The 27,770-nt window shown below is 34.9% G+C and overlaps 1 protein-coding gene across 2 annotated transcripts; it reads left to right on the forward strand.

Moving 5' to 3' along the window:
* The first annotated feature begins 1,377 nt into the window (after positions 1-1,377).
* Positions 1,378-27,078, forward strand: hif1al (hypoxia inducible factor 1 subunit alpha, like). 2 transcript variants are annotated; one of them, XM_056473035.1, is made up of 15 exons: positions 1,378-1,519; positions 10,981-11,171; positions 12,451-12,599; positions 13,682-13,766; positions 13,867-13,970; positions 16,715-16,902; positions 18,154-18,260; positions 18,913-19,060; positions 20,004-20,218; positions 20,541-20,677; positions 20,756-20,851; positions 20,936-21,066; positions 21,442-21,553; positions 23,442-23,556; positions 25,806-27,078. In XM_056473035.1, the coding sequence occupies exons 1-15, from the start codon at positions 1,488-1,490 to the stop codon at positions 25,883-25,885; spliced, it is 1,890 nt and encodes a 629-aa protein (XP_056329010.1). In that variant the 5' UTR covers positions 1,378-1,487; the 3' UTR covers positions 25,886-27,078. The 2 variants fall into 2 exon arrangements, with proteins under 2 accessions (XP_056329010.1, XP_056329011.1); XM_056473036.1 differs by lacking the exon at positions 1,378-1,519 and adding an exon at positions 10,601-10,764.
* The last annotated feature ends 692 nt before the right edge of the window (positions 27,079-27,770 follow it).

The following is a 27,770-nucleotide window of genomic DNA, read 5'->3' on the forward strand; positions in this document are numbered from 1 at the left end:
GGGTGGAAATAAAGGGAATTGTAGTTTTCTTCAAATGTTGAGCTGAGCGGAAGTAGCTATGTGTTTATTTATTTATTTATTTATTTATTTATTTATGTATTCATTCATTTTCTTTTCGGCTTAGTCCCTTTGTGGGGTCGCCACAGTGGAATGAACCGCCAACTTATCCAGCACATGTTTTACGCAGCGGATGCCCTTCCAGCTGCAACCCATCTCTGGGAAACATCCAAACACACTCATACACTACGGACAATTTAGCCTACCCAATTCACCTGTACCACTTGACTGTGGGGGAAACCGGAGCACCCGGAGGAAACCCACTCAAATGCAGGGAGAACATGCAAACCCCACACAGAAACGCTAACTGACCCAGCCGAGGCTCGAACCAGCGACCTTCTTGCTATAAGGCGAAGCACTACTTACTGCGCCACTGCGTATTCATTTATTTATTTATTTATTTATTTATTTATTAAACATAGAATATGAAATCGTAGAGGTAACAACATTTTAACAAATCAAGAACAAAACGTTCAGCATTAAACCTAGGGATTCATATTACAGGGGAGGCAATAAAAATAAATAAATAAAGATCGAAATACAAGAAATTCAAGCATTTCCGATGATAATTTTTGGGCACGACAATTTTCAAGTAATTTTGAGCGAGGAGTGAAGTAGCTATGTATGTTTAAGAAGTTTTAGTATATGATATTTGTTATTACCTGCTTGAAAATTATTCATTAAATAGTTAGTGTTTATTTTTTGTTTATTTGTTTATTCATTTTTTATTTAATTGCTAAATAGCTCACATATATTCACTTTTATCGTGAATGATTATACATTGAACCTTTTCTAAATATTGCGTATATATATATATATATATATATATATATATATATATATATATATATATATATATATATATATATATATATATATATATTACAGTAACCTTTTTTTTATAAATATTAAACCACTTTTAAAGAGTCTATCTATCTATCTATCTATCTATCTATCTATCTATCTATCTATCTATCTATCTATCTATCTATCTATCTATCTATCTATCTATCTATCTATCTATCTATCTATCTATCTATCTATCTATCTATCTATCTATCTATCTGCTTGTCTGCCTATCCATATACACACAGATGACAGACATACAGTTCACGTAAGACAGACAGATGGTATAAACAGTATATTTTTTGTACATCTTTTTAAATTTTTTAAAAACACTTTTGCAGTGAACGAGAGTTAATTATCGACCATATATTGACCATATTACTTTCGTCTTTCAAACCCTTGATCAGTTTGTGGCGATTGATGACGTCCGCCGTGACTTTTATTTTGACACCCCAGCGCTCATACAAAGATTTGTAGTCTAGCCTCTTCAGCACAGAGATAAACAAGCAGCAGTCGACAGTTTCGTCTGCGTCCTTTCCGAACATTACTGATACAAAACTCAAAACTCGGATTGCTGCAGTTTCATGAGGGAGATGGTGAACTCTACGTCGAAAAGGTAAGGTATTTGTTATCTCAGAGCTTTTATCTCTCGTTATGGCTTGTGAATGTAATAAGCGATAAAAGGGGGACACGGGACCATCTAGTCTAGTCGATGAATGTATGGCCTCATGTTCCTGCAGTCGGTCGTCGATATTTATTGCCATTTATTTTGGTTCGTAGTATCATATTTACGTTTTTATTTATATATTTCTGTTTTGGTATGAGCTCTTGAGTGGGATCTGTGCAGTATGTAATCTAGATGTTTGTTTTTTAGACATATGTGTTAGGACGATAGACTATCACTTTTATCACAGTCAGATAACAAATACAACATTTAGAGTAAAAAAACAAAGACATTGAACTCTTGAAGTGATAATTTTGTACAATCTGAGCTTCAATTACGTCTTCAGACGATAAAAACAGGTCGAAGTGATCAGTTGGACCACATGGTCAATAAAACAGCTTGAGGTGAAGGGGATGTTCCTTGGTGTTGTTTGAAGATTGATAAAGCTCTGCAATGGCGCTTCATCTCTGTTCTTGGGGTGTAAAACAATCCATGTCATGATTGCTGTTTGTTTAAAACCATTGTTTCATTAAAATATTCTTCAACACTTTCACAGTCAGTGGGAAGATGCATGAGAAGACATAATGATGCAATAGTAAACATAATGGTTGAGCTCAGATACATGATACTTATGACCATCACATACATATTCATAACATAATATATGTTATGTTGGCGAAATTGGGCTTTAAAATGATTACGTGGTCTTTAACCACTAATCACATGGTCTTATAATAGATAACTGAAGTTGTTCCTCCTTTTTGGAAAACACTGTTCCTTTTTAGATGTTGCTTAATATTTTTGGTAGAAACTATATTTATTTAATTTTGAGAATATTATTTTCTATTATAAACGTTTCAATTAACATAATTCTGATAAATAGGGGTTTAAATATCTTTTGGTAGCTTCTATTTGCACTTCATTACTTAAAATGGGAGCATTTTATTAAAAAAAATAAGAAATAAAAAATCCAGATGATGATTCAATAAGTTCCACTTGGACATCTTTACTGTTATCCATGTGCTTATAGCAACTGTTTAGTAAAATGCTTTTATTGAGTTCAGAAATTAATTACAGATGTAATTACATCCAGATATTTTTTTTCTGTTGAACTTTAATTGGCTAATATGATCCATGTGCAGTACACAGTGGTTAAATGTCAGTCAAAAAATTCTTGTTATGAAAAAACATGGAAAAAAAATGATCAAATGTTCTCATCAAAATACAAACCACACCACAAAACAATGATCTGTTGACTACCCACACAGCTCACTTCTAAAGGAAGTGATGCGCTCACTTTCAGAATGATGTAAAAAGGCCAGAGTACAATTTGTTCTCTGCTCTCTTGATATAGCAGAGACTATTGCCTGTGTTCAACCTTATTCCTGGCATAGCGCCCATAGTCTCCTCCTCCCATCGCCGTGCAAACAAACTTAGCTGAACCGCTCACACTCGCCCTCGCTCTCTCAGTCAGTCGGAGGAACTGCATGAGTCTCTGCAGAGCAGCTGGAACGAGTCCCAGTACTGCATACACGTACAGGAGTCAAAAACCCAATGCTATTAAAAAAAAAAAAAACGCCCTATAGAATTCGTCCCAAATGCTGGAAAATAAACCACAGGGTTGGTGATTGATGATAAAGTAAATCTGCTGTATGTTTTCTGCATTTCCTGTAAGAGTTTGCATAGAGAACACAGTGTTCCTGTAACTACCCATATGAAAACAACACGCACTCTAAGGCCTTTTTCATATCGACCCAGTGGATTGTTGCTGGAATCCCTATAATTTGACTTTTAAGAGAATGTTGTGTGTTATAATGTAGATTTTTATTTCGTAAGATGTTGTCATCATCAATGAATAAAAAAAAGTTTGTTTCTATTTCCTATATTTCTAGTAATAATTGATATGAAATGTTTCTTGAACACTAAACAAGCATATTAGAATGGTTGTTAACGCAAATTTCCAATCAGCCATTCGAAGGATTTAAGCTGCGATCACACTAGAGTTTGAGCATGTAAAACGTGCTGCGAAAAGGGGCGGGATTAAACAAGATAATTACACATTTAAAAAAACTAGCGATTGGTCCATATTTTAAATTTCTGTCTAGAGAGGTCATGTTTTGATCCTCGATTAGTGAACTGCGAAACTTGTCGCACAAGCTTGCGTTTCTGGTCTGACGTATTTACATGGGTATGAATGGAAGTCTGTGGGGAGAAAAGTCCAGTGTGACCGCAGCCATATACATGTCACAGATATGTTTGAGACATTATGTTTATTTTATGCAATGGTTGTTTATTCAAATTTGACCACTCAGATGGGGTCATGCTGTCTTTATTCCCACATTCCCTGTAGTTGTTGTTCTGCAATTGGTTGGAGCGGCCCAAAGGTGAACCCAGAGCTGAAAATAAATACTAATGTCAGGAGTCGAGACAAGCGAGGAAAATGACAACAGCTAATCAGAGTCAGAATATCTTCTGAGTGTTTTAAAGATTAAATATTTCCTCTTTGACTAGGCATGGGATCACAACTGGTTTCAAGGTTTATCACGGTTTGGAAAAGTCAAGGTTTTTAAACTGCTCACGTTTTATGTTATACCGTTCCTAAGGTATATGTAAGGGGTTTAGTTTTTTGTGTGTTGTAAAGAAATCTGTGTTATTGAAACTAATGAAGACAGCAGAAGTCATTGATTTATTTGAATTATTTAGCCTGACATGTTTTACCGGCCCATGCCTTACCTTGACACAGCTTTTTAGTCCAAATTAGAATTAGCTATATCTGAATATTATACTTTATCTGTTTATTTTAATATCATTAAATGATTTTAAAACAAAGCTAAAAAACATAGCATTTTTCTATGGAATTGTTATATTGTAAGAAATCTCCTTATTGCAACACTCAACAGCATTATCATATTTTTGCGGTATCAAGCAGTCCTAACATGGGTATGTTTAAGTAGATTTCTATTTTTACAATAACGTAAACCTGCTGCTAATTTACTGCAAACAAATTAAGCCTTTGTTTACACAACATGAGTAAACATGGAACACGTATTCATGTTGTTTATTTGTCAACGAAGTTTTGGGGCCCTTGAAATGCAAATATTTGAAAAGGGGTTTTAGAGCCCAAATATTTATATACCCTTACCATTATTATTTTAAACTACAAATAAAGGGACTGTGTACATTTCACGCATTCAGCCTGTAGAAATTGTGAGGTTGACAACAACAGTGGCAGACTATCTTGGTGTTATACCATAGTTGTACCATAATAGTGTTTTTTTTTTCTTTTTAGTAGATATCAATTTTAGTCATTTTCATGTGAATCAGGATCATTTTGAGATTTTTATCTGAATGTGAATCTTTTCAAAAAGGCAAAAGAACAAACATTAAATGTTTTTTCCAAAGTTTGCAAAGGAAACACTGTGTTCTTAAAACAACCTCAATGCAAACTATCAAACTGATATTGCCGTTAAAAGAAAGGTTAAGAATTGTAAGGTCATAGTAAGACATTTATACCATGTGAGTCCTTGTATCAAGTCACAAACAGCTTCAAATCTTGATGTACTGCTGGATTAATATCAATCAGTATAACATCTGACATGAACATTCCTCCCTGCCATCCTGCTATTATGCTAAGAGGTTCAGCAGAGTTTGTTTGAACGGGTTAGGATGGGTTGAGCAGTGCTTCCAGTCCAACCTGCACCAATACAGAGTGTTGACGTTTTACCAGAATACATAACGCTTGGAGTAAATCCCTAACCATATAAACAACACAAAGGGAGGGTGTGACTGTTGTGACGTCGCTGAAGGACACAATGTTCCTGGATTCATTTACAGAAGCTTTGGCACAAGATTCTGTGCACTGTTTGTAAAGTACTTTTCATGGCTTGGGGGTTGTTTTGAAAGAAATGTATTTGTTTTATTAGCAAGGATGTGTTTAATTGGTCAATCATGACTGGAATGTTATGAAAAAGTGTATTTATGCTGTTCTTTCTATAATTGGTTAAGCATTTTCTGCTAAATATTAGAAAGTTTTTTTTTTGTCAGTAAAACTGTATTGTCAGTAATTGTAATTAGGGATGTCTCTCGATCAGGTTTTTGCCCTCGAGACTGACTTGGAGTCTTTTGATTTTGAGTATCTACAGAGATCCGATCCGATACTTCTATAATGCATAAAAAAAGAATAAAGAGTGAACAAACAGATTCAGGATGTTCCTTATTTTTTATTTAATTCACCTTATTTTAACATTCCACAACTCTTTTAACAAACAGAGCACTTCTGTGAAGTAGCTTGAACAATCAATTCATAAATGACATCAATTCTTCACTTTTGGACTTCAGTGCAACAGGTCTTGATGCTGAATTCCAATTTGTTGCCGATATTTGATTTATTGATTTTTTTGCCTGTCCGTTTGCACATACTTTCAATTGTGACCCATATCCGATTAATGTGTTTGCACTTGCCATACAATTTACGGCGTCGCGCATACCTGAAGGCGAGTTCTAGCATCTGCGCCACACTAGCCACGATGGAAGAAATTGTCTTGCTTTTAGCTCTGCGAAATATGAGAAAATCTCCCAAGTTTAAAATGATTTTGAGGCGGAAGAGGAGGGAAAGGGCTGTGATCACAGCTTACGCCTATGGTTTAGAGATGGTGTCCTCCACCATTCTGAGGAATTTTTGGGTACGAGAGAGATCTTGGGTCTGGTGGGAGCAAATTGTGGCGAATGACCACTTTCCTGCATGTTTCCTCTGTTTTTGTTTACCGCGTCAGCGTCTCCACACATGCTTTTCATTCTACGTCATTAAACCACGGAGAAGTACCACAATGTCACAAGTTTAATGACGTACAAAACCTTACTGAGTGCCTCAATAAATCCGATCTGCCTGTTTACATGATAGTCGCATTGTCACATATCCGATTTATATCTGATTTAGTTCCACTTATGAAGAAGGCCTGAAACTGATCTCAAAAAATCGGAATTGGGTCACATTTAACTGGCAGTGTAAAAGAAAGAAAGAAAGAGGTATAATTCTGTGCCACCGCATAACTATAGATGTTTTAAAAATAATGAGGTTATAAATATTAGCGAGTGCTGATTGAGAGGTAACATCCGATTCCGATCGAGTCTGAAACCGCATGATCGGGCCCGATTTCTGATCATGTGATCAGATCTGGACATCCCAAATTGTAATTGAGATATTTCTGAAGCAACAAATCGGCACATTATCTTAAAATTCAGGCTTGAAATCTTTGAAATAAATAGTTATTAAATGTATTCAAATTAAAAACATTTATTTTAAATTGTATCAATAGATTACTTTGCATCCAATGCCATGTTGAGCATAAATGCATATTGTGGGTTTTTTTTTTTTTTTTTTTTTTTTTTTTTACAAAAATAAAAATAATAATAATAATAAAATTGTAACATTTTAATGTTTACTTAAAACAAGTCTGTTTTTAAAGATTAGTCATAACATTATCATGTACAGTACAATAAAATAGATTTTCTGAAGATTGTATCCATTTGCACTTAACATTCAGAGAGCCGACTTAAAGCTATTATTATTTAAGCTTAGCTGTTATGATTATGTGCATCTCAAATGGATTTAAGCACTTTACCTATAATCTTCTTGGTCTTATTACTCACAAATTGGATCACTAAATACAGTACAACCAGTTTATCTTAATACTTTCCCAGAACATGTAAAGCCTAAAATAGTATAAAGAGCAATTATTTATATTACATCTTATGCATTTGAAATTTTTGACATTCCCACATAACTAATAAACTCCCTTGTTGTCATGAACGTGATGAATGTGCTCTCTGGCTGTTATTTATAGCAGGGCTTGTGGACGGTGTTTGTAACGCTCACTCAGTATACGGGTTTCTCCCACAGTGACCACTGGCTGGGAGCAGATTATTGTGTAATCCGATGTGGCTGCCTGGGGCTCAAAATTGAACACAGAGTTCTGCCACAGCTTGTCTCAGACATTTAGCTTTTTGTTGTTAAGACCTAAAACATGTCAACAGACTTCGATCCTGATAAGATTTTATGTACTGTACAAGGATCATCATTATCACACAATTAGATTTTCGTCACTCAAAGAACAAAGAGGTGTTGATTGTTTTATTTCACTTCTTCTTTTATTGGTGTATGTGCAGACTTTATGTAGTTTTTTTTATATATATATATATATATATACATGTTAAATTTCTTATAGACGTGTATTAAAAAATGTTTTATTTTGTATATCACCATCTTGATGTGGTTGTTTTATGCCTTTTTTTGTTAATTCATAATCATGTCAGTTAAATCCAGGGTGCTGATTAGTCTGTTTATGTTTATCCTGACTCTGCAAGTTCTTAAACAGGCTTTTTCCTGTGTGTTGATTCTTTTGGTACACTTTACGTAACTCGAGTATGATTTTTGAGAGTAATGTTTTTCTTTACCAAAGTGCACATAGCTTGACTTGACTGACCACAGAGTACGTGCCGAAAGAAGCCGTGTGGCAGGAACCCAACCTTGGCAGAAATGGCATCCACATATCTGTCCTGTTTACTGTACAGCTAAATACAATAACACAATAAATCATTGCTGATAGGCCAGCTGATTATCTTCTAACAGCAGAAAAGGCTAATCAAGCTCTGTATATCTAAAGGAAAGGTTGGACTAAGAAAAAAATATATATATTTTTTATGTATTTAGATCAGATCGTGAGTCATGGCTTATCATGACCACAGGACTATCACTGACAAGTTTAACCTTTTTAGGAACATTTATCAGATACAGTTTTCAACATAAAGCTAAAGTAGCTGTGAAATTGAGTTTATTTCAAGCTGAAGAATGATTATTGATTTTGGTTATGCACAACAACAGAGCTTTGGGTTCCGAGTGCAAGTTTATGAAAATGATACCATTACCATTGTAAACTACAAAAACTGTGAGATCGTGTGTTAGCACTTGGAAAAATGCAATATAGCCTCAGTATACTACAAACTCGGGCTGGGCCGATAAAACGGTATTGGTATTTATTGGTATTAGTATTTATGTAAATTGTGTCAAAGCCGCTTAACATAGAAGTTCTAGTAAAGTCCAGATTTCAGAGTTAAGGTTCAGTTTAGTTCAGTTCAGCGTGGTTTAAATTTCACTGCTGAAAGTTCAATGACTGGAGAGCAAATCCATCGATGCGCAGCTCCACAAGTCCCAATCCAAGCAAGCCAGTGGCAAGAAAAAAAAACTCTCTACTGTCCTATTGAATAAAGGTGAAACCCCTTAAAAATAATTATTAAAAAACAAAAAGTTCACCAACTGATGAAGTGAAGGGGGAAAAAACCCCTAGAGAGAAACCAGGCTTACTTGGGCATGATCATTTTTCTTCTATTGACCATTGTCAATAACGATAAAATGTGTCTGCTGAACGCACACCTTGGAAAGAATACCAATAAGCTTGGGGTTATTTCAAATCGAGGCGCATGGCTTGCGAGTGCAAATAGGATGCGAGTGGCATGCATGTGACGCGCTCGCATTTTTCAGGACGCGTAGTTCAAAACATCTCAACTTTCCAGAATGCTGCATGCGCGTAGAACTAACCAATCCTCGTCACACTTTGTATGGAATATACACATTTCAGTAATGATGGCTAGCGAATTATCTCAGACAAACACAGCGCACCCAAACACTGCAGTGCTTTTTAAATCTCTCCATAAATAAAAACATTGTAAATTGTGATTAAGAGTCACGTTAACACTTGTTATTATAAGACATAAGAGACAAGATATTTTTGTTTATTTTTTTTAACTAATAAACCTATTTGCCCTAATAATGTTGCTAGATTAAAATGATAATAAAGTGGTTAAATAGATGAAAAAATCCTAGATGGATTGTAAAAAAAAATTCAATAATTATTAATACTGAATGATATTTTGCTGTATCGCCCAGTCTTACTTCAAGCTAAAACAATAAACTGAAATGACGTCGTTTCAAAATCCGGCCAAAAGAAGGTTTGTTTTGAATTAGTTTCGGCAGGTTGAAGCTGCTCACTATAGCAAAATTTTTGTGGGAGATTGTTTTGGCTCGTAGACACATTTGAACTACCAATGGTCTATGGCAATTGGGGTGCACTTGGTCTGTCCTTGAACTCCACCATCTTTGACATGCTATTGACTTATGTCTCATGCCTTTGGAGGTCAGACAGGAGAACAACATCTAACACAACACCACGTTAGTAACATGTATACACTGGATGGTTGATAGTACAGATGTATCTGCACATATGCAATTGCTCTCTGATTATGAAATTTCAGAATGGGTCACACGGCATTTGAAAAGCACCACGCTGTCATGCCACATTCAGCATGCCATTGTTGTTGTGTTGAAGGGGTACATGAGAGCAGCATGATATGTTTACAGCCCCTAATGGAAATGTTTTTTTAGCCTTCTCTTCTTCAAATACTCCTAAAAAATGGTTCACAACGAAACAAATATTACAGCGAGGCAGAAAGCAACATTGCCCTAAAAGGGCAAAGTGCAGTAACTACAAATTACGTCCCAATTGAGTTAAAGCCTGGAGCAGGTTTTGTGACATCTGTTCTCTCTTGTGTTTCCTGGTTAAATATTTTCCCTGGCTCTGAAAAACAAGAACGTCAAAATTGTAGTAACTACAAAAATCCAAGCTGGTGTCAAAACCTAAAAGGCTTTTTGTTCAGTTTCAGTATTTGCATGGTTATTGCACTTTGCCTTTGTAGGGCAGAATACAGACATGCTGATAATCTTCAATCAGCAATCAAGTTAATCCAGCACTGTATGTCTTAAAAGATTATGTGACTTTGCAAAAACAAAAAATTCTTGAGAGTTCGACAACGTTTTGATGGGTCATTTGGGAATGTTAGGTCGGTAGAGTTCAATCCTGTTCAAAGCACAAAGGAGGTCACAGACCGAGGGCTGGGAGGGACTCTGTCAGATAGGAAGCATGGGGGAGGGCCGTGGGACAGGCTTTAATGGCATAAACCACTGCGAGTTCTTCTACATACTTAAAACCAGTGGAGGAGGGGAGTTCGAGTGAAAGGCTTCCCCCTGACTTCATTTCAAGTTTATCTTGGACTCGTTTTTTGACAAGGCTCTAGGATACACAAAGCGCCAGAAGACACCAATTACTACCGGGACAACATTATTGAAGAGAAACAGAGAACAAGATGTAAGAAACAGAGTAGTGGAATGTGTATTTCTGTTGTTGTTTAGTTTTTGGATGAAGAAAAACAAAAGTTCAAAAAGCTTTATGCTTAACAATATGTGTTCATTTATGTTCAGTTATGTTTTTTCTCTTGTTTTTCCTTGTTGGACAATTGGAAATATAGTCATTATTAAATCATTTTATTTATTTATTTTTTGTTTTGTTTTGATCTTTATTTAGGCCCAGTTTGGAGCAGCGGAAGGTGCGTTCGCGTGATGCGGCGCGCTGTAGGAGGAGTCAGGAGACGGAGGTCTTTTATGAGCTTGCTCATTCGCTGCCCCTTCCACGACGTATCGCCTCCCACCTGGACAAAGCTGCCATCATGAGGGTGACGCTCAGCTATCTGCGCATGAACCGATTGATCCAATCCGGTGAGTTCTGTAAAAATCTAATAGATAGCTGCATTAAGTCCTTATTACGGCTGGGCCAATAATTGTATCGAATCGCGATCAAATTAGTTTTAATAACAATGTTTTAGCTTTGGACTTTTTTACTCTATATTGATTTAAGAGCCAATCACACATGCAGAAACGTGCAACAATGAGAATCTAAAAGAGTGTTGATATTAAAGATGACCAATTTTTTTGGCCACCGAAAATTTATCGGTCAAATGTTATTTCATTTAGTGGACCCTCTAATTTTTGTGGCTTCAGTCATTGTTGGGGTACTCTTTTAAATCTGTAAGTATTAACAACTTATATTGAATAATATAATAATATATATATATTTCAATATAAGTTGTTAATACTTACAGATTTAAAAGAGTACCCCAACAATGACTGAAGCCACAAAATGTATGTATATATATATGTATATATATATATACGTATATATATATATATATATATATATATATATATATATATATATATATATATATACGTATATATATATATATATATATATATATATATATATATATATATATATATATACATATATACATATATATATATATATATATATATACATATATATATATATATATATATATATACATATATATATATATACATATATATATATATATATATATACATATATACATATATACATATATATATATATATATATATATATATATATATATATATATATATATATATATATATATATATATATATATATATATATATATATATATATATATATATATATATATATATATATATATATATATATGGTTATCACTGACTCAATATGGAAAATAATTATCGAGATTGCATTTTTGCCATATCGCCTAGCCCTAGTCCTAATGGTCATTTATTTGTTGGACAAAAACCCAAAATGCCTTAAGAGTGTACTTTAATAGAGATATGAACTGCAGATGGAACAAAACGAAAAGTTTTAAATCCCATGAATGAGGCAAACTAAATTTAATCGTACATAATAGTTTGTGGGTTGTTGACCGTATTTTGCAACAAATTCCCCTTTCTCTTGGTAAAATCTAGCAAAGTTTTTCAGATATTAACATACTGAAATCTTCAAGCAAAATTGTATATGTAAAAAAAAATGCAGCACAGAATGCGTTAAACGTGGGTTACCTAGATTCAACAACTGGTTTGTGCTGACTACAGTGCGTATAGGTTATATACAGTATGTTCATCTAATTCTGCTTTGACAATATTTGACTGTCGTCACATCCAACAGGGTCAACCAAATCACAGACTGAAAATTCGGAGAGTCCCACCGATGGCTTTTATCAGCAAGCACTGGCTGGCTTTATCCTGGTGATGACAGAGGAAGGAGACATGGTCTTCCTCTCTGAGAGTGTCAGCAAATACATCGGCATCACTCAGGTAAGCATTGAAGTACTGCGTCAAAAACAACACAGTGAGTTTTAGGATGTGTAGAGTTTGGCTCCAGTAGCAACCCGAGAATAGTGCGCCTTTAAATTCCTCCGGTCTGGAATGAGGCACAGTGTACAAGTTACGTGTGAGTTCAGACCCCTTGGAATAGGTCAGATCCTGAGGGAACACAAGTAGTTTTAGTGCCTTGTAAACTACCAGGACCAAACAATATACTTCAGATGAAATTGAAGAAGGAACTTGGAAGGATGTTTCAAGTTAAATCAGTTCAAGTTGAGGTTCGTGGGGAGTTTGTTTCAGGAGTTCGAAACCTTTGGCCAATTTGTTGGTTAATGCCTTTGGGGTGTTTTCTAACAGTATATTGCTGCAAAGGTATTTCAAACTTTTCAATTTAATAGTATATCTCGGCCTTTATAATGTTTGTATGTAAGATTCTACTGTGTAACGCAGTGATCGGAAAAACATTAAGGTTATTGATAGAGAAATGAGATTGTTGGCATTTATTTCTAAGCATGTGCTTTCAGTGGCTGATAATCAAATACAAGAGTGAACCAATTGTAATCACTCGTTGTAATGGAGTTACTGTATACTTCGAGTGGGTGGTTTATTTATTCTTCCGAATTTAACACATTCATGGCATTTTGATTGTTTAATTAACCTTGTATGGTCTGTAAAAGCAAATATTGTTCTGACACAGTCACTATTCTGACATAATAGAATGTATAAAATAAATAGTATTATTGTGATATCTATATATAGATGTTAAAATATCTGCATGCATTACATAATAATATATAGTCTTCTAAATGATTTTATGTTACATAAAGGGGGTTACAGAAGGGGTTTAAAGAAAGAGTGGGTGACTTGATGGAAAGGGCATGAAATCTCATACACATGACCATCTATTCAAGCTTAAACATCAAGTGATTCCTTGTTGTCAGTCAGACAAATGCAGAAATTACAGAAAATGCTTTTATGTGCTCAATAAATGGGGAAGTAAAAGTGGAATCTTTTTTATGTTTATAGTTTCATAATAATGTGAAATGTCTGGTTTTTTATGTGTCGTTGTAAAGCTGGAGCTGCTTGGTCAGAGTGTGTATGAGTTTGTTCATCCCTGCGACCAAGAAGAATTGCGAGACATCCTTGCCACAAGACCAGGTATTACATATTTCTGTTTTTTGTTGGATTTTAGCTATGTTGTGACCTAATGTTAATAAACATGTTTGGGACTAACCAAGACAATTTATTTCATCCGAAGGTGTTTCAAAGAAAAAGACAATGGAGCATAATTTTTTCCTTCGCATGAAGAGCACACTCACCCACACAGGAAGAACCGTTAATATCAAGTCTGCAACATGGAAGGTACACATACTGTTTATATTATATAAAAAAATATATATATATATATTTAAGTTATTTAAATTTTTTATATTTAATAAAAATATATAAGTTTGTTTTATGCCAAAAAGGATAAGACTTCTAAGATATTGATACATTTCCTACTGTAAATATGTCAACTTAATTTTTGATTAGTAATATGAATTGCTAAGAGCTTAATTTGGACAACTTTAAAGTTTCTCTATATTTAGATTGTTTTAACCCTCTGGTTCCAGATTTTCAATAGTTTCCATATCTGTCAAATTTTGTCCTGTCATAAAAAACCATACAAAAGGAAGATAAGTAAATGATCTTTTTTTGGGTGAACTATTCTTTTTAGCTGCGTTCAGACAAAAAAAAAATTGTTTATAACACATAAACTAGGATTAATCAGCACCGGCATTGGACTTCCTTTTAGCTATTTTGACACGCAGCACCTGTTAGCCCATCTTTAGCGGGTGTAGAATGCTCTGATGGGTATGCAGGAGTGTATCAGCATTACCGCTTCACATCAGCCTGGCTCTTTGTTGAGCTATGGGGTCAAGTCCCATGAGTGCATATAACAGGACACAAATAAGCAGGAGGCAGAGATCCAGCTGCAGCCTGTGCCAAGACGGAAGGCACTGGTCCAGCTTGACCGTTCACTTCACACGTCATGTTACACAATATTGTGCTTTCATCTGATTCATCTGTAATTTATTGAGAAATGGACAAACAGCTTCTATGAAACTTTGGTTGTAAACTCTATGAACTTTGAATATTGTTAAAGTTTGGGGTTAGTGAGTTTAGCGTATTAGCACTCTGAAGCTGCATTTATTTCAACAGGCATGTGGTAAATAATTATGGTAATATTGTGAATTATTATTATTATTATTATTATTATTATTATTTCAATAAAAATATATTTATTGTAAAAATATATTTTTAAAATGTAATTTATTACTTTGATTTCAGCCTTGAGTGTCACATGATTGTACTTAAATCATTCTAATATGCTGATTTGCTGCTTAAAAATATTTTATTGTGTCATCAATATTTTTGAGGAAACCATGATGCATTTAGGGGACCTGATAAGTTTCTGATTATTTGAATATGACGTTAAACAGAACCGCTTTTGAAAACTAGAATAATTTTAGCAGTATAAAAGTCTTAACTCGCACTGGTAATCAATTGAATGCATTATTGCTGGGGAAAAAACAGGGTGTCCGTGGGCTCTTAAAAAATATTAAAAGTTGATAAATCAGTATAGAAAAAATTTGAGGCCCTTAAAAAGTATTAAAAGATCTTAAATGCTATTTTGCAAGGTATTAAATTTCATATCATTTTGATTATGAAATGTATGGTTGTATGCTAAAGTTTGCCTGAATTAAATCTGCGAATATCAGGATGCTGTGTAGTTTATGAAATCAATGAATTACTAGTAGATTTGACATCACACTACTTTGTTTACTGAAGTAACCAAGGCAATGCTATTATTTCTGCAGTTCTATAGGCATCAACTTGTTGAATTAGCTAGATTTAATAGATTTGTATTCAGTATATGAATAATGTTTTAGTTTTGGATTAGTTTCTTACATTAATAGTTAGTAAATATACTGTATGTTCAAATCTCGCCAGTGTTTCCGGTTGAAACCTACAGTGGTTATAAGGTCTTAAAATATATGGAAATGGTCTTTAAAAAAAGTCTTAAAAGGTATTGAATTTTACTCTCTGATTACTGTATATATTCTGAAAAATGAAATAAAATCAAAACAATGTTTTTTTTTATATTATTTAAAGGTATTGTTCACCCCAGTGGCGGTTCTAGTTTAAATGGCTCCTGAGGTGAACCTCCCCAAATACACCCTCATCCCCTGAGAAATAAAGACACTATGTAGATGACTTTATATATTTTTTAAATATTTATTGTAGATGCTTTTAAATAATTTATTTATTTTCAATAGATATAACAATTTATTTATATTTATTATAAGTTGGAAAAATTATTACTCCGGTTTCACAGTGCATGAGCGGTGCTTATTTTATTGGTGTGTATGTAAACAACCAGGATTCACACCGTGAGCAGGGAAAGCAAGTGTGAGGTGTGCGGGAATGCGTCAATATGTTTTCACCAGTGTTCTGTTGCACATACAAAAATAACAAACTCGCACATGCAAGTGACTCCAAATGTGAATGGACCCTAATGTCATTATTCTGAGATTACCACTATAAATTAATACACGTGCATAAAATAAATCATATTTCAAAGCTTTTACTTTTTTTCCAGCAAGATGCCTCCCTGGGTGATCACTCATATTGCTCATGCCTAAATCCGCCACTGGTTCACCCAAAAATAGAAATTCTATAATTTACTCGTCCTTTACCTGTCACAATCCTGTTTGAGTTCCTTTTTCTTTTGAACACAAAAGATGTTGGAAACCTTTAATCATTGACTTCCTGAGTTTTTAGGAAGTGTTTTTTTTCTTTTGGAAGTTAACGGTTATCGGTTTCCAACATTCTTCAAAATATCTTCTTTTGTATTTATCAGAATAAAGAATGTTTGAAGGTTTGGAATCACTTAAGTGAGTAAATAAAGAGTAAATTAATATTTTTGGGTGAACTATCTTTTCATGCTTTTCATATATTTATCCTAAGTGCATGCTTGTGCTTGTTTTTTAATATACAGTATAAACAAATCATAAATTTCTCTTTAACTTCATTAAACAGTATTTTTCCATTTCTTCTCTCAGGTCCTTCATTGCACAGGACACATGCAGCCGTTCAGCTGTGATGATGAAAACTCGCCCTCTGCTGGAAGCTTCCTGACATTATTGTGCGAACCCATTCCTCACCCATCAAGCGTTGAGTTTCCTCTCGACAGCAGCACTTTCCTTACACGCCACAACTTGGACCTGACTTACACACAGTGTGACGGACGGTGAGACATTTCTAAATGAAACGCATGCGCATGCAGAAGCACACGAGTTTAACATGCACTCAAAGGTGCTAAAAGTTAAATATAGTGCCTGATGACCCCAGAAGGTCAGCTGAGTTTGTGTAGGAGTTTGTGTAGCGTCCAAATACTCGTTTAATCCACCCACATATTCAGTGAAACTAACGTTGCTTGTCATTCAGCGAACATAATGAGCCTTGTAGATTCTGTTTAATTCTCACTTTCTCTGTTTGAAATGCGTATGGATGACATCTGAAGAGAGATTCATTCATGGTGTGAGAAAGCATGTGACTTCGGTTTCCTGTTTTGTTTTTTTTCCCCCTCCTCTCGGATTGCACTTAGAGCATGCTTTATTTATAGTGTCTCATGGTTTGAGATTGAACACAACAGTCAGAGTTTATGTAGGACATTTCTAATACACAGGTTTTTAACTACATTAAGATTCTCATGGGGTAAATCTTGTGGTGAATAAGCACCACTGCAAAATGATCATGTGTTTGGTCAGTATGTTGGAGGGTAAGTGGTTTTTTGAGGGGGAGGGGAAGTGATGGGTCTACATTCCATCATGTGGAACTGGTTGGAAGTGGACATGGTCAGAATGTTTTAGACTCTGTTTATACTAGTATTTGCTGTTGAACCGATTGACAAAAATGTATCTTAAAGGGACAGTTCACTCAAAAATGATAATGTACTCACCCTCAAGTGGTTTCAAACCTTTATAAGTTTTCTTTTTCTGTTGAACAGAAAATAAGATATTTTGAAGTATGTTAGAAAGCGGTAACCATTGACATCTATAATATGAAAAACAAAAACGATGGAAGTTATTGGTTACAGAAGTTTCCAACGTTTTTAAAAAATAACTTGTTTTGTGTTCAACTGTTATAAGAAACAGGTTTTAGACAAATAAAAGGGGAGTAAATGATGACAGACTTTAAATGTTTGGGTGAACTCCCTTTAATACCAAATGTAAACAATGGACATTGAGTGACTCAAAATTAATCAAATCAATCAAAATCTGAACAGTTTAGGAGACTTGAATTTGAAGATGCTTTTTTGTAGTTATAACATTGGTCACATAAATTAGTGGTGCATAAAAACAAAAAATTAGTAACTGAAGATATTTGACAAAAAGGATAAAAGCCCAAACCGCAATATTTTAATAGATATTAAAGTAAAAACTTTAAATAAGTCAATAATAAACTTAAAATAATCATCAAATTCTTTCTGTGTTCACAGTGTCACTGAGCTTGTCGGATACCAGCCTGATGATCTGATTGGCCGCTCGGCTTTTGAGTTTTTTCATGCTCTTGATTTTGATCATGTGTCCAGGAGCTTGCACATCTGTAAGTTTACGTTTGTCTTGCCTGTGATATCATTATACATTCATAATACATTTAGTCTTAATCACAACCCAAAACAAATGACTTCTAAGGACCGTGTTAAGGCTGATTTGTACTTTTGCGTTGAGTGATTTGATGTGACCCACGGCACCTGCCTTGCACATAGCCGTGCTTTTTCTTTGTGGGTGTTCTGTTTTTTCTGAACGCTACCTTAATGTACAGTAGCTAAAACTCACTCATTCAGAGGCGGGAGCCGGCAGACGTGCAACAACTTTAATCATAAGATAAACACAAAACAAAAGTTTCTATCTGGAGCTCCTTCACGGGACTCAACATTTGTAAACACTCATTCCAACAGGTTCGCATGGCTCTCGGCCCTGCCCACACTGGTCACAGCTACCTAGCCAACCAATTACAGACCTTGCGATTATGTGTCGTTGCGACGTGTAGTTAAATTTTTTGAGAGGTGTGTGTCAGCGTTGTCGTCAGCCACGGCGAGGGCTCTGCAACCGCACAAAGACTGTGCCGGAGCATACGCATGTGCTTGACTCAGAAGTATAAATCAGCCTTAAGTGATTTAATCTTGTTTTTTTTAATCCTTTTTCTTTTTTATAGAATTATAAAAGTTGCCAATTATGTTTTTCTGTGTATTCAGTGTTCTCCAAGGGTCAGGTGTGCACTGGTCAGTACCGCTTCCTTGCTAAGAATGGAGGATTTGTGTGGACTGAGACTCAAGCCACTGTTCTGTACAACAGTAGGACCTCTCAGCCTGAGGCAGTGGTCTGCCTTAACTTCATCCTCAGGTAGCTCAAACGTCTTTCTTCTGCCCTATTTTTGCTGGATCTAGTGTTGTTTTATTAGCATTGACATACTATTGTAGTTCTTATTAATCGTTTAAATGTTTTGTAATTTTTTCATATTAAGTTTGTCAAAATTATTAGCTCCCCCTAAGGTTTTTATTTTTTATTGTTTTATTTTTCCAAATATTTCCCAAATGATGTTTAACAGAGCCAGGAATTTTTCACAGTATTTCCTTTAATGTTTTTTCTTCTGGAGAAAGTCTGTTTTGTTTTTTTCGGCTAGAATAAAAGTAGTTTTTAATTTTTTGAAACAATTTTAAAGTCAATATTATTAGACCCCTTTAAGCTACATTTTTTGATTGTCTACAGCATAAACCGTCCTTGCCTAGTTAACCTAATTAACCTAGTTTAGCCTTTAATGTCACTTTAAGCTGAATACTAGTATCTTGAAAATATCTAGTAAAATATTATTTACTGTCATTATGGCAAAGATAAAAAAAATCTGTTATTATAAATGAGTTAATAAAACTATTATGTTTAGAAATGTGTTGAAAAAATCTTCTCTCCATTAAGTAGAAATTGGGGAAAATATTCAGGGGGATAATAATTTCAACTTCAGCTGTGTATATATATGTATACAAATTGTAATATAATTGTTATTTCAAGTAGCAAATAGATTTTAGTTAACTGTAATAACCAAGAAAATGTATGATTAATATGCAATTGTATTCAAACGTTTTAGTCATTCATTCTGTTTTAATATTTATGAATCTAATTTAATGTAAAAGAAGTCTTATGAGCTAACTCAAGTACAATGTTAAAAATGTTACAATTTTTTTTAAATGTATAGTTAATTTACAAAAAGCATAATACTTTACTATATTTTACAATTGTACCTTGGTGTGAATGTAAAAAGCAGTAACTGTTTGTTTTTTCTTTCTGGCAGTGGTGTGGAAGAGCAGGACGTCGTGTTCTCATTAGAGCAGACATGTGAGAAACCAAAGCCCAAAGTGGAGAGGCTGATGTTGCTGAAGGAGGAGCAAGAGGACTCGGACATGGACGAGATCAGCACTGCCAAGCTCTTCCTGCAGATGAAGGAGAACCCAGAGGAGCTTCTGCAGCTGGCACCTCATTCTGGAGATGCCATCATCTCCCTGACAGGTGCCCGCAATCAGGCTCTTACAGTCTGTTGACCCTTCGCAAAACCCCACCACCATTTCACTATATTCAACAAGCTTTCATTTCTGGAAATTTAAAAGAGATAAACAGTCTCAGCATTACTATTATAGACTGTAACTATAATCATTACTCTGATGTGCTTTAGCTCGATGGTTTGCAGAGCTGTGATGTAAATTAAACCCTATTGGTTATTTTCAAATAAGGGGGAGGAGCTATTCTATCCCTACTTTATCTATGTTTAAGATGAAGTTAAGTTAAACATCAAACAAAAAGAAACTTTAATAATGCTTGATCATTTTCACAGACGGTTTGGAGTTGTCCTTCTGCTGCCCGCAAAGTCCCAACAGTGTCCCAGAATGCCCTCAGGACTTCTGCACGCCTGAACTCCGCAAGCTCCTATCTCCAATATTCGATGGACCCGCCAAATCTCCCCCTGCAGCGGTGTGTATGAGGGTTTGTTTGTGTATTTATTATTTGTTGGATTTGAACCATCTGACTTTTAAGGGTTTGTTTTAGCAGAGCTCCGCTGAAGAGCTGCCTATGGAGACTGAAGGAGTGGAGAAGTTCTTCGCCCTCAAGCCTGAGGAGAGCCTAACTCCGAAAGGACAGTCAGAGGTAGGTCTCAAAGTAAGGTTGTGATACTTTATGATGTGCTTAAGAGGAGAATCATGGGTGTTTGATGCGTTGATTCTATGATAGGCTGTGGATGAGCTTGATTTGGACATGCTAGCTCCATACATCTCCATGGACGATGACTTCCAGTTGACCTTCCTGCCCCAGAGTGAAATAACCCCACCTCTGGAAATGCTAACCAGTACTTCCAGGAAACGGTAAAGGATGATTAGGATTTCAACAGATTAAATCATTTGTTTATTATCCAGAAAATCTAAATAAGCATATCTAATGTGCATCAAGGCTACGTTTATTTAATTAAAACACTACTAAAAAGTAATATTATGAAATTATTACAATTTTAAATGCCTCTTTTCTGTTTTAATATAATTAATTATATATTTTTATTGTTAATATTTCTGTGCTGAATTGTCATTAGCTGGTTTTTAGTGTGACATGAACCTTCAGAAATCAGTGTATCATTTATGAATGAAATGTTTTACGTTTAAATGTTTTAATAATCTCTTCAAGATGTTTAACTGTGTATGATTATACGACGTGTATTCAATGTCCTGTGTTGTTCTTTATATTAGGTGTTTGGAAGATGAGGATGATGATGACATTCCTGTTTTGGCTGCAAGATGGGACAAGAAACAGATGAGCGGCTCCATAGAGGACCAGCTTCTGCTCAGCCACACATTACTGGTAAATTCAGATTGTTTTTTATGTGCAGGAGCAGGCTGTTAGTAAATCTGAACTAGGGCTGCACAATACAATATACAATGTTGTTGTGATCTAATGTTTTTGCTTGACTTCCTGACAATCATAAAGCATTGTGTATTTGATTTTATTTGTAGTGTGTCGTTGCTCTACTGCATTGGTCTCAAACTCATATCCTGGAGGGCCGCAGCTCTGCATAGTTTAGCTCCAACCACCTCCAAGTCACACCTGCTTAATAGTCTCTAGTAGTCCTGAACACCTTGATTAGTTGCATCAGCTGTGTTTGATTAGCGTTGGAGCAAAACTGTGCAGAGCTGCGGCCCTCCAGGAATCAAGTTTGAGACTTATGCTCTACTGTATTTATCAATGTTTGTAAATGGTTTATTATATTTTATGTAGATGCACTCTCTAACAAATTCACCCCAATGTATTTAATATTCTGAATTGTTTCCGAACAGATTTATTCATTTTATCTGGTGAAATTATGCTCAATGTTTATCGTAGAAAAACACAAAATTGCAATGTCAGTTTTCACATATCGTACAGCCCTAATTTATGTTATGATCATACTAAAATAAACAGATACTAGATATATTGTAGTAACATCTAATTTGGGCCAAATCAAAACCATGTCAAGGTGCAAACCTTTAGAGCAGGAGTTCTCATTTTCTGTCCTGGAGGTCTGGTGTCTTGCAGATTTTAGCTCCAACCCCATTTAGACACACCTGGACTAGCTAATCAAGCTCTTAAGCTGTGGTCACACTAGAGTTTGAGCATCAGAAATTTTGTCGAATGGTGCTGCGAAAAGGGGCGGGATTAAACAAGATGATTAGACAGTTTAAAAAGCGAACGACTGGTCTAGAGAGGTCATGTTTTGATCTTGGATGTGTCTCACGCAATCATGTGATGCAATTTCGCAGGTCAGAGTTCACCAAGCTTGAACTTTCTAACGCAGCAAACTGCTAAACTTGTCGCACGAGCTTGCGTTTCCGGTCTGACACATTCGCGTGCGTGTGAATGGAAGTCTATGGAGAGAAAAGTCCAGTGCAGCTTTACTAGGATTTCTTAAAAACATCATTGCAAGTGTGTTGAGGCAAGTTGAAGCTAAAATCTGCAGGACACCAGACCTCCCGGACTAAGTTTGAGAAGCCCTGCTTTAGACTATAAAACTATAAAAACCTGAAAACCTTGGCAGATATTCTGATTTGTTGATGTCGTTTTTCTTGCTTTTCGCTATTGATATTAGTTTCAGCTCTCTGCTCTGGGGCCCTAGCTTCTCCTTTGTGGTAGATCTAGCCAATAGCATAATAGCACTTACTGGGGAGGCTGATTTGAAGATAGTAAGGCCCCATCTGATTGGTCAGATTTGGAGAAGTAAGGATCGGGGGGAGGTCAATCCAGCTTCTCTCCAATCCCATGGCTCTGAGCTGTTGTGGAAATTCGATTCGCTAGGATTAGCAATGGAAATTCAGAAAAGTGGTTCGACCTGCGTACTGAAAGCCACAGAAAATTTAAGAGGAAAGTAAATATATATATATATATATATATATATATATATATATATATATATATATATATATATATATATATATATATATATATATATATATATATATATATATATTCCATGTTTGCAACACATAAATGCTTGGTATATAAATTATATATAATTCATCACACCTCTCAGTGATACTAGTATTTTTATACATATATTGCAATCAAACCTCTACAATCAAACCTCTCTGGTATGAATAATTCTGGGCTTGTCTGAATGTTTTTCGATATATTGTGCAGCCCTAATATGAACATTGGTTTAGGACTTTGTTTCAGGATCTGATTAATTTGGGGGTGTTTTTCTGTGTGTGTTTTTCAGGATGGCTTGTCTGATGGGTCTGATGAATTTGAACCACCACCTCAAAAGCGAAGTCAGCTTTTGACCGACAGGGACCCATTGCTGGGCGGAGTGCAGGCATTGTGTGACACAGCAGGTATGCAGCTTTATTTTAAAAAGGGTCATGAACTGACTTTAATATTTGTTTTGGGCTGAGGTCTGTTTATGTAAAAAAAAAGGTTTATATGCTTTTTTGTTTGTTTTTAGCTCCCTGATAAAAAAGACGTGTAGACAAGGAAGTAACAGCTACTGTTTTTCTACTAATAAATCTAGTCTGTTTTAATCTAGTGTCACATTCATGTATATTGATATTAGATTGTAATTGATTTAACTGATCTATTGGATTTTTAAAATGTAAAAATTTCCATGTTTATAACAATATTGCTGCCATTTATTCTCAATAATTATGCTAGTATTATTTGTACCATATGGACACTGAAGGATTAATCTCACTGCCTTATTTTGAAATAGCTGGAACTTCCTTAAATCATTTTCCATCGTGTTCGCCCATATTATCTGACAGTAGTCAAGCTATGAGGAAAAAACATCTAATATTATTCTCATTATATCAAACCTAACATTCAATTCAATTCAATTCACCTTTATTTGTATAGCGCTTATACAATGTAGATTGTGTCAAAGCAGCTTCACATAAAAGGTCACAGTAAATAGGAACAGTGTAGTTAAGTTTGTAGTGTTTAAGTTCAGTTCAGTTTAGCTCAGTTCAGTGTGGTTTAATAATCACTACTGAGAGTCCAAACACTGAAGAGCAAATCCAACGATGCGCGGCTCTACAGATCCTGAACCATGCAAGCCAGTGGCGACAGCGGAGAGGGAAAAAAAACTTCACTAAAGGCGGAAGTGAAGAAAAAAAACCTTGAGAGAAACCAGGCTCAGTTGGGCACGACCATTTTAATTTCTCCGCTGGCATAGTGTCTACACCTCATTAATACTGCTAACACCCCTCCCATTCTCTTCACTGTATTCTCAATACACTTCAACCATGACCATTAATATTATCCAGGGTGAAAACTAATAATTTAGCTTCCTTGCTGGATAGTTGTTGTTGTTGTTAATTTCAAAATTGTTTCTGATTCATGCATTTATCAATCCATTTATGCATCCCTTCATTCATGCATATATACTTCCATGTATCCTTCCATTCATGCATATGTACATCTATCCATGCATATATATATGTTCATCCATCCATGCATAAATACTTCCATTTATATTTATATATATATATATATATATATATATATATATATATATATATATATATATATATATATATATATATATATATATATATATATATATATATATATATATATATATATGGATACTTTCATCCAGTTAAATCCATTTATACATACATACATACATACATACATACATACATACATACATACATACATACATACATGCATGCATGCATGCATACATCCGTGCATCCATCTACCCATGCATATATACTTCCATCCATCCATGGGAAATGCTTTCATCCATGCATAAATACATCCATGCATACATCCATCCATCTACCCATGCATGCATTTATCCATCCATGCATATATACATCCCTCCATCCATGCATCCGTCTATTCATGCATATATACTTCCATCCATCCATGGAAATATACTTTCATCCATGCATCCATTCATCCATACATCCATCCATCCATCTATCCAAGCATATATACTTCCATCCGTCCATCCATGCATATAAACATCCATCCATCTATGCATATATACATCCATGCATGCATCCATCCATATATATATATATATATATATATATATATATATATATATATATATATATATATATGTATATATATATGTATATGTATATGTATATGTATATGTATATGTATATGTATATGTATATATGTATATGTATATATATATATATATATATATATATATATATATATATATGTGTATATATATATATATATATATATATATATATATATATATATATGTATATGTATATGTATATGTATATATATATATATATATATATATATATATATATATATATATATATATATATGTATATGTATATGTATATGTATATATATATATATATATATATATATATATATGTGTCCATCCCTCCATCCATGCATAATTACTTCCATCCATCCATGGAAAACACTTTCATCCATGCATATATACATCCATGCATCCATCCATCCATGCATGTATACATCCATCTATCCATCCATGCATGCATATAAACATCCATCAAAAACATTGCAGACCTATATAAAAGCATAATAAGGGCACTTTAACTATTAAAAGCTGACTCATGAACTTTAATTTCCTCATTTACAGCTCTCATGAGGGACACTTTCCTGTCTCGTCCACCCGACTTACGAAGACCTGTTGCGGAAACATTGCCATCCCTTACTTGAAGAAGAAACCAAGTGGACGAGTCCTCAGTGAGCACAGCCACCGTTAACGGGAAGGGTTCTAAATAACCCTCTTCACCCTCAACATGTATCAACATAACATGTATTACAGAGAAACAAATGTTTTACGCACAAAACACAGGAGGACAATTAGTCTGTACATTCTGTCCATCACATGCGTCCATTTGTGTACTTATTTTTGTTTCATTTTGTTCTTGTCCCAATATTATAATCAAAAGTAGTACAAAAAATAGATTTAATTAATGGGATTAGTATAATATAGTTATAAACTTTTAGATACCCCCCCTATTTAGATCTGTCATTCAATTAGATAGCGACATTTCTGGAAAATAATGGTGCTCCTATAACCCTTCTTCTTTAAGCCGTTCAAGTCGTCCAAAGCACAAACACGGCCAAAGGGGTTTCGAAACGGAAGATAAACTTGGTCAAGATATGCTAGAAACAGTTGTTCTACCACTTGTAGCCTTAATCGAAACCTGTTAATCTCATACCTTCCAGCAGAACCTCATTTGACCGTAAGCTGAGCTCCATGAGGTGTTTTCTTGCAGCTAGAATTATGGGTCAGAGCGGCAAAACGGCTGACTTTAAACGGTTGTGATCGTGCTTTTAAAGTTAGCAGATTACTCACCGAGGCCATAGCTGACAAACGCAACAAATACTCTATCTGTGATCGTCTTTTTATAAAGCATTTTATACACTTTTTGCAGTTACTTCTTATAGTGAATCTATACTTGGTGTTCAGTTTAACAAAATATTACCCTATCATCCGTAACGCTTTTCAAAGATACGACCGTCTGAAAGCCTCGTGTTTTGGAAACCAAGAAGATGAGATGTTAGCTTGACAAACGTGCGGATCATCTTGATTTTTTTTTTCTATCATGTTTGATGCAGCAGGGACAATTTCTTTAAAATAGTGGCATACGGGGTTAGTTGTGGTGCTTTTGTGTTCATTTGAATGTGAATCCGATTTGTGGCCCCTGATTTGTGGAGCTCGTACAGACATGACTTCAGGGCCTCATTCAAACCGTGTCCAGTAAGACACATGCCTTTCTCATAGATAACAGGTCTTCTCTTAGACATCTTGTGTATATTACTTGTGTATTTTTGCATCATTTATTTTCAATGTACTTATACCTTGTATTGACTGATAACTGAATTAAAACATTTTAAATGCACTTCAAATATGTGTTGGGTCGTTACTAGACATCAGTGACAATAACACTTTTTTTTTTGATGTAGTTTTAAGGAGATAGATAAAAACTGAGAATTTTGTAGTCATTTACTCACCCTTCTCTTTTTCCAAACCATTTGTTTCACCAAAAAAAGAAAGATGTATATACACACTCACCGGCCACTTTAATAGGTACACCTTACTAGTACTGGGTTGGACCCCTTTTGCTTTCAGAACTGCTTTAATCCTTCATGGCACAGATTCAACAAGGTACTGGAAAATTACTCAGAGAATTTGGTCCATGTTGACATGATGGCATCACACAGTTGCTGCAGATTTGTTGGCTGCACATCCATAATGCGAATATCCCGTTTCAAAGGTGCTCAATTGGATGGGATTGACTTACGTGGCCATTTGAGTACAGTGAACTTAATATCATGTTCAAGAAACTAGTCTGAGATGATTCACACTTTATGACATGGCGGGTTATCCTGCTGGAAGTAGCCATCAGAAGATGGGTATAGTGTGCTCATAAAGGTATGGACATAGTCAGCAACAATACTCAGGTAGGCTGTAAACCCTAGAGATGCTTCTGCGTGAAAATTCCAGTAGATCAGCAGTTTCTGAAATACTCAGACCAGCTTGTCTGGCACCAACAACCATGCCACGCTCAAAGTCATTTAAGTCGCCTTTCTT

This window comes from Danio aesculapii, chromosome 15, assembly GCF_903798145.1.
Source record: "Danio aesculapii chromosome 15, fDanAes4.1, whole genome shotgun sequence".
Taxonomy (NCBI): domain Eukaryota; kingdom Metazoa; phylum Chordata; class Actinopteri; order Cypriniformes; family Danionidae; genus Danio; species Danio aesculapii.

Excerpts from the sequence above, each read along its gene's own strand:
- hif1al (XM_056473035.1), top strand. The coding sequence starts at position 1,488 with ATGAGGGAGATGGTGAACTCTACGTCGAAAAG. Across the intron at positions 13,971-16,714 it reads TCAAGTCTGCAACATGGAAG|GTCCTTCATTGCACAGGACA; the intron begins GTACACATACTG and ends TTCTTCTCTCAG. Across the intron at positions 18,261-18,912 it reads GTCCAGGAGCTTGCACATCT|TGTTCTCCAAGGGTCAGGTG; the intron begins GTAAGTTTACGT and ends CTGTGTATTCAG.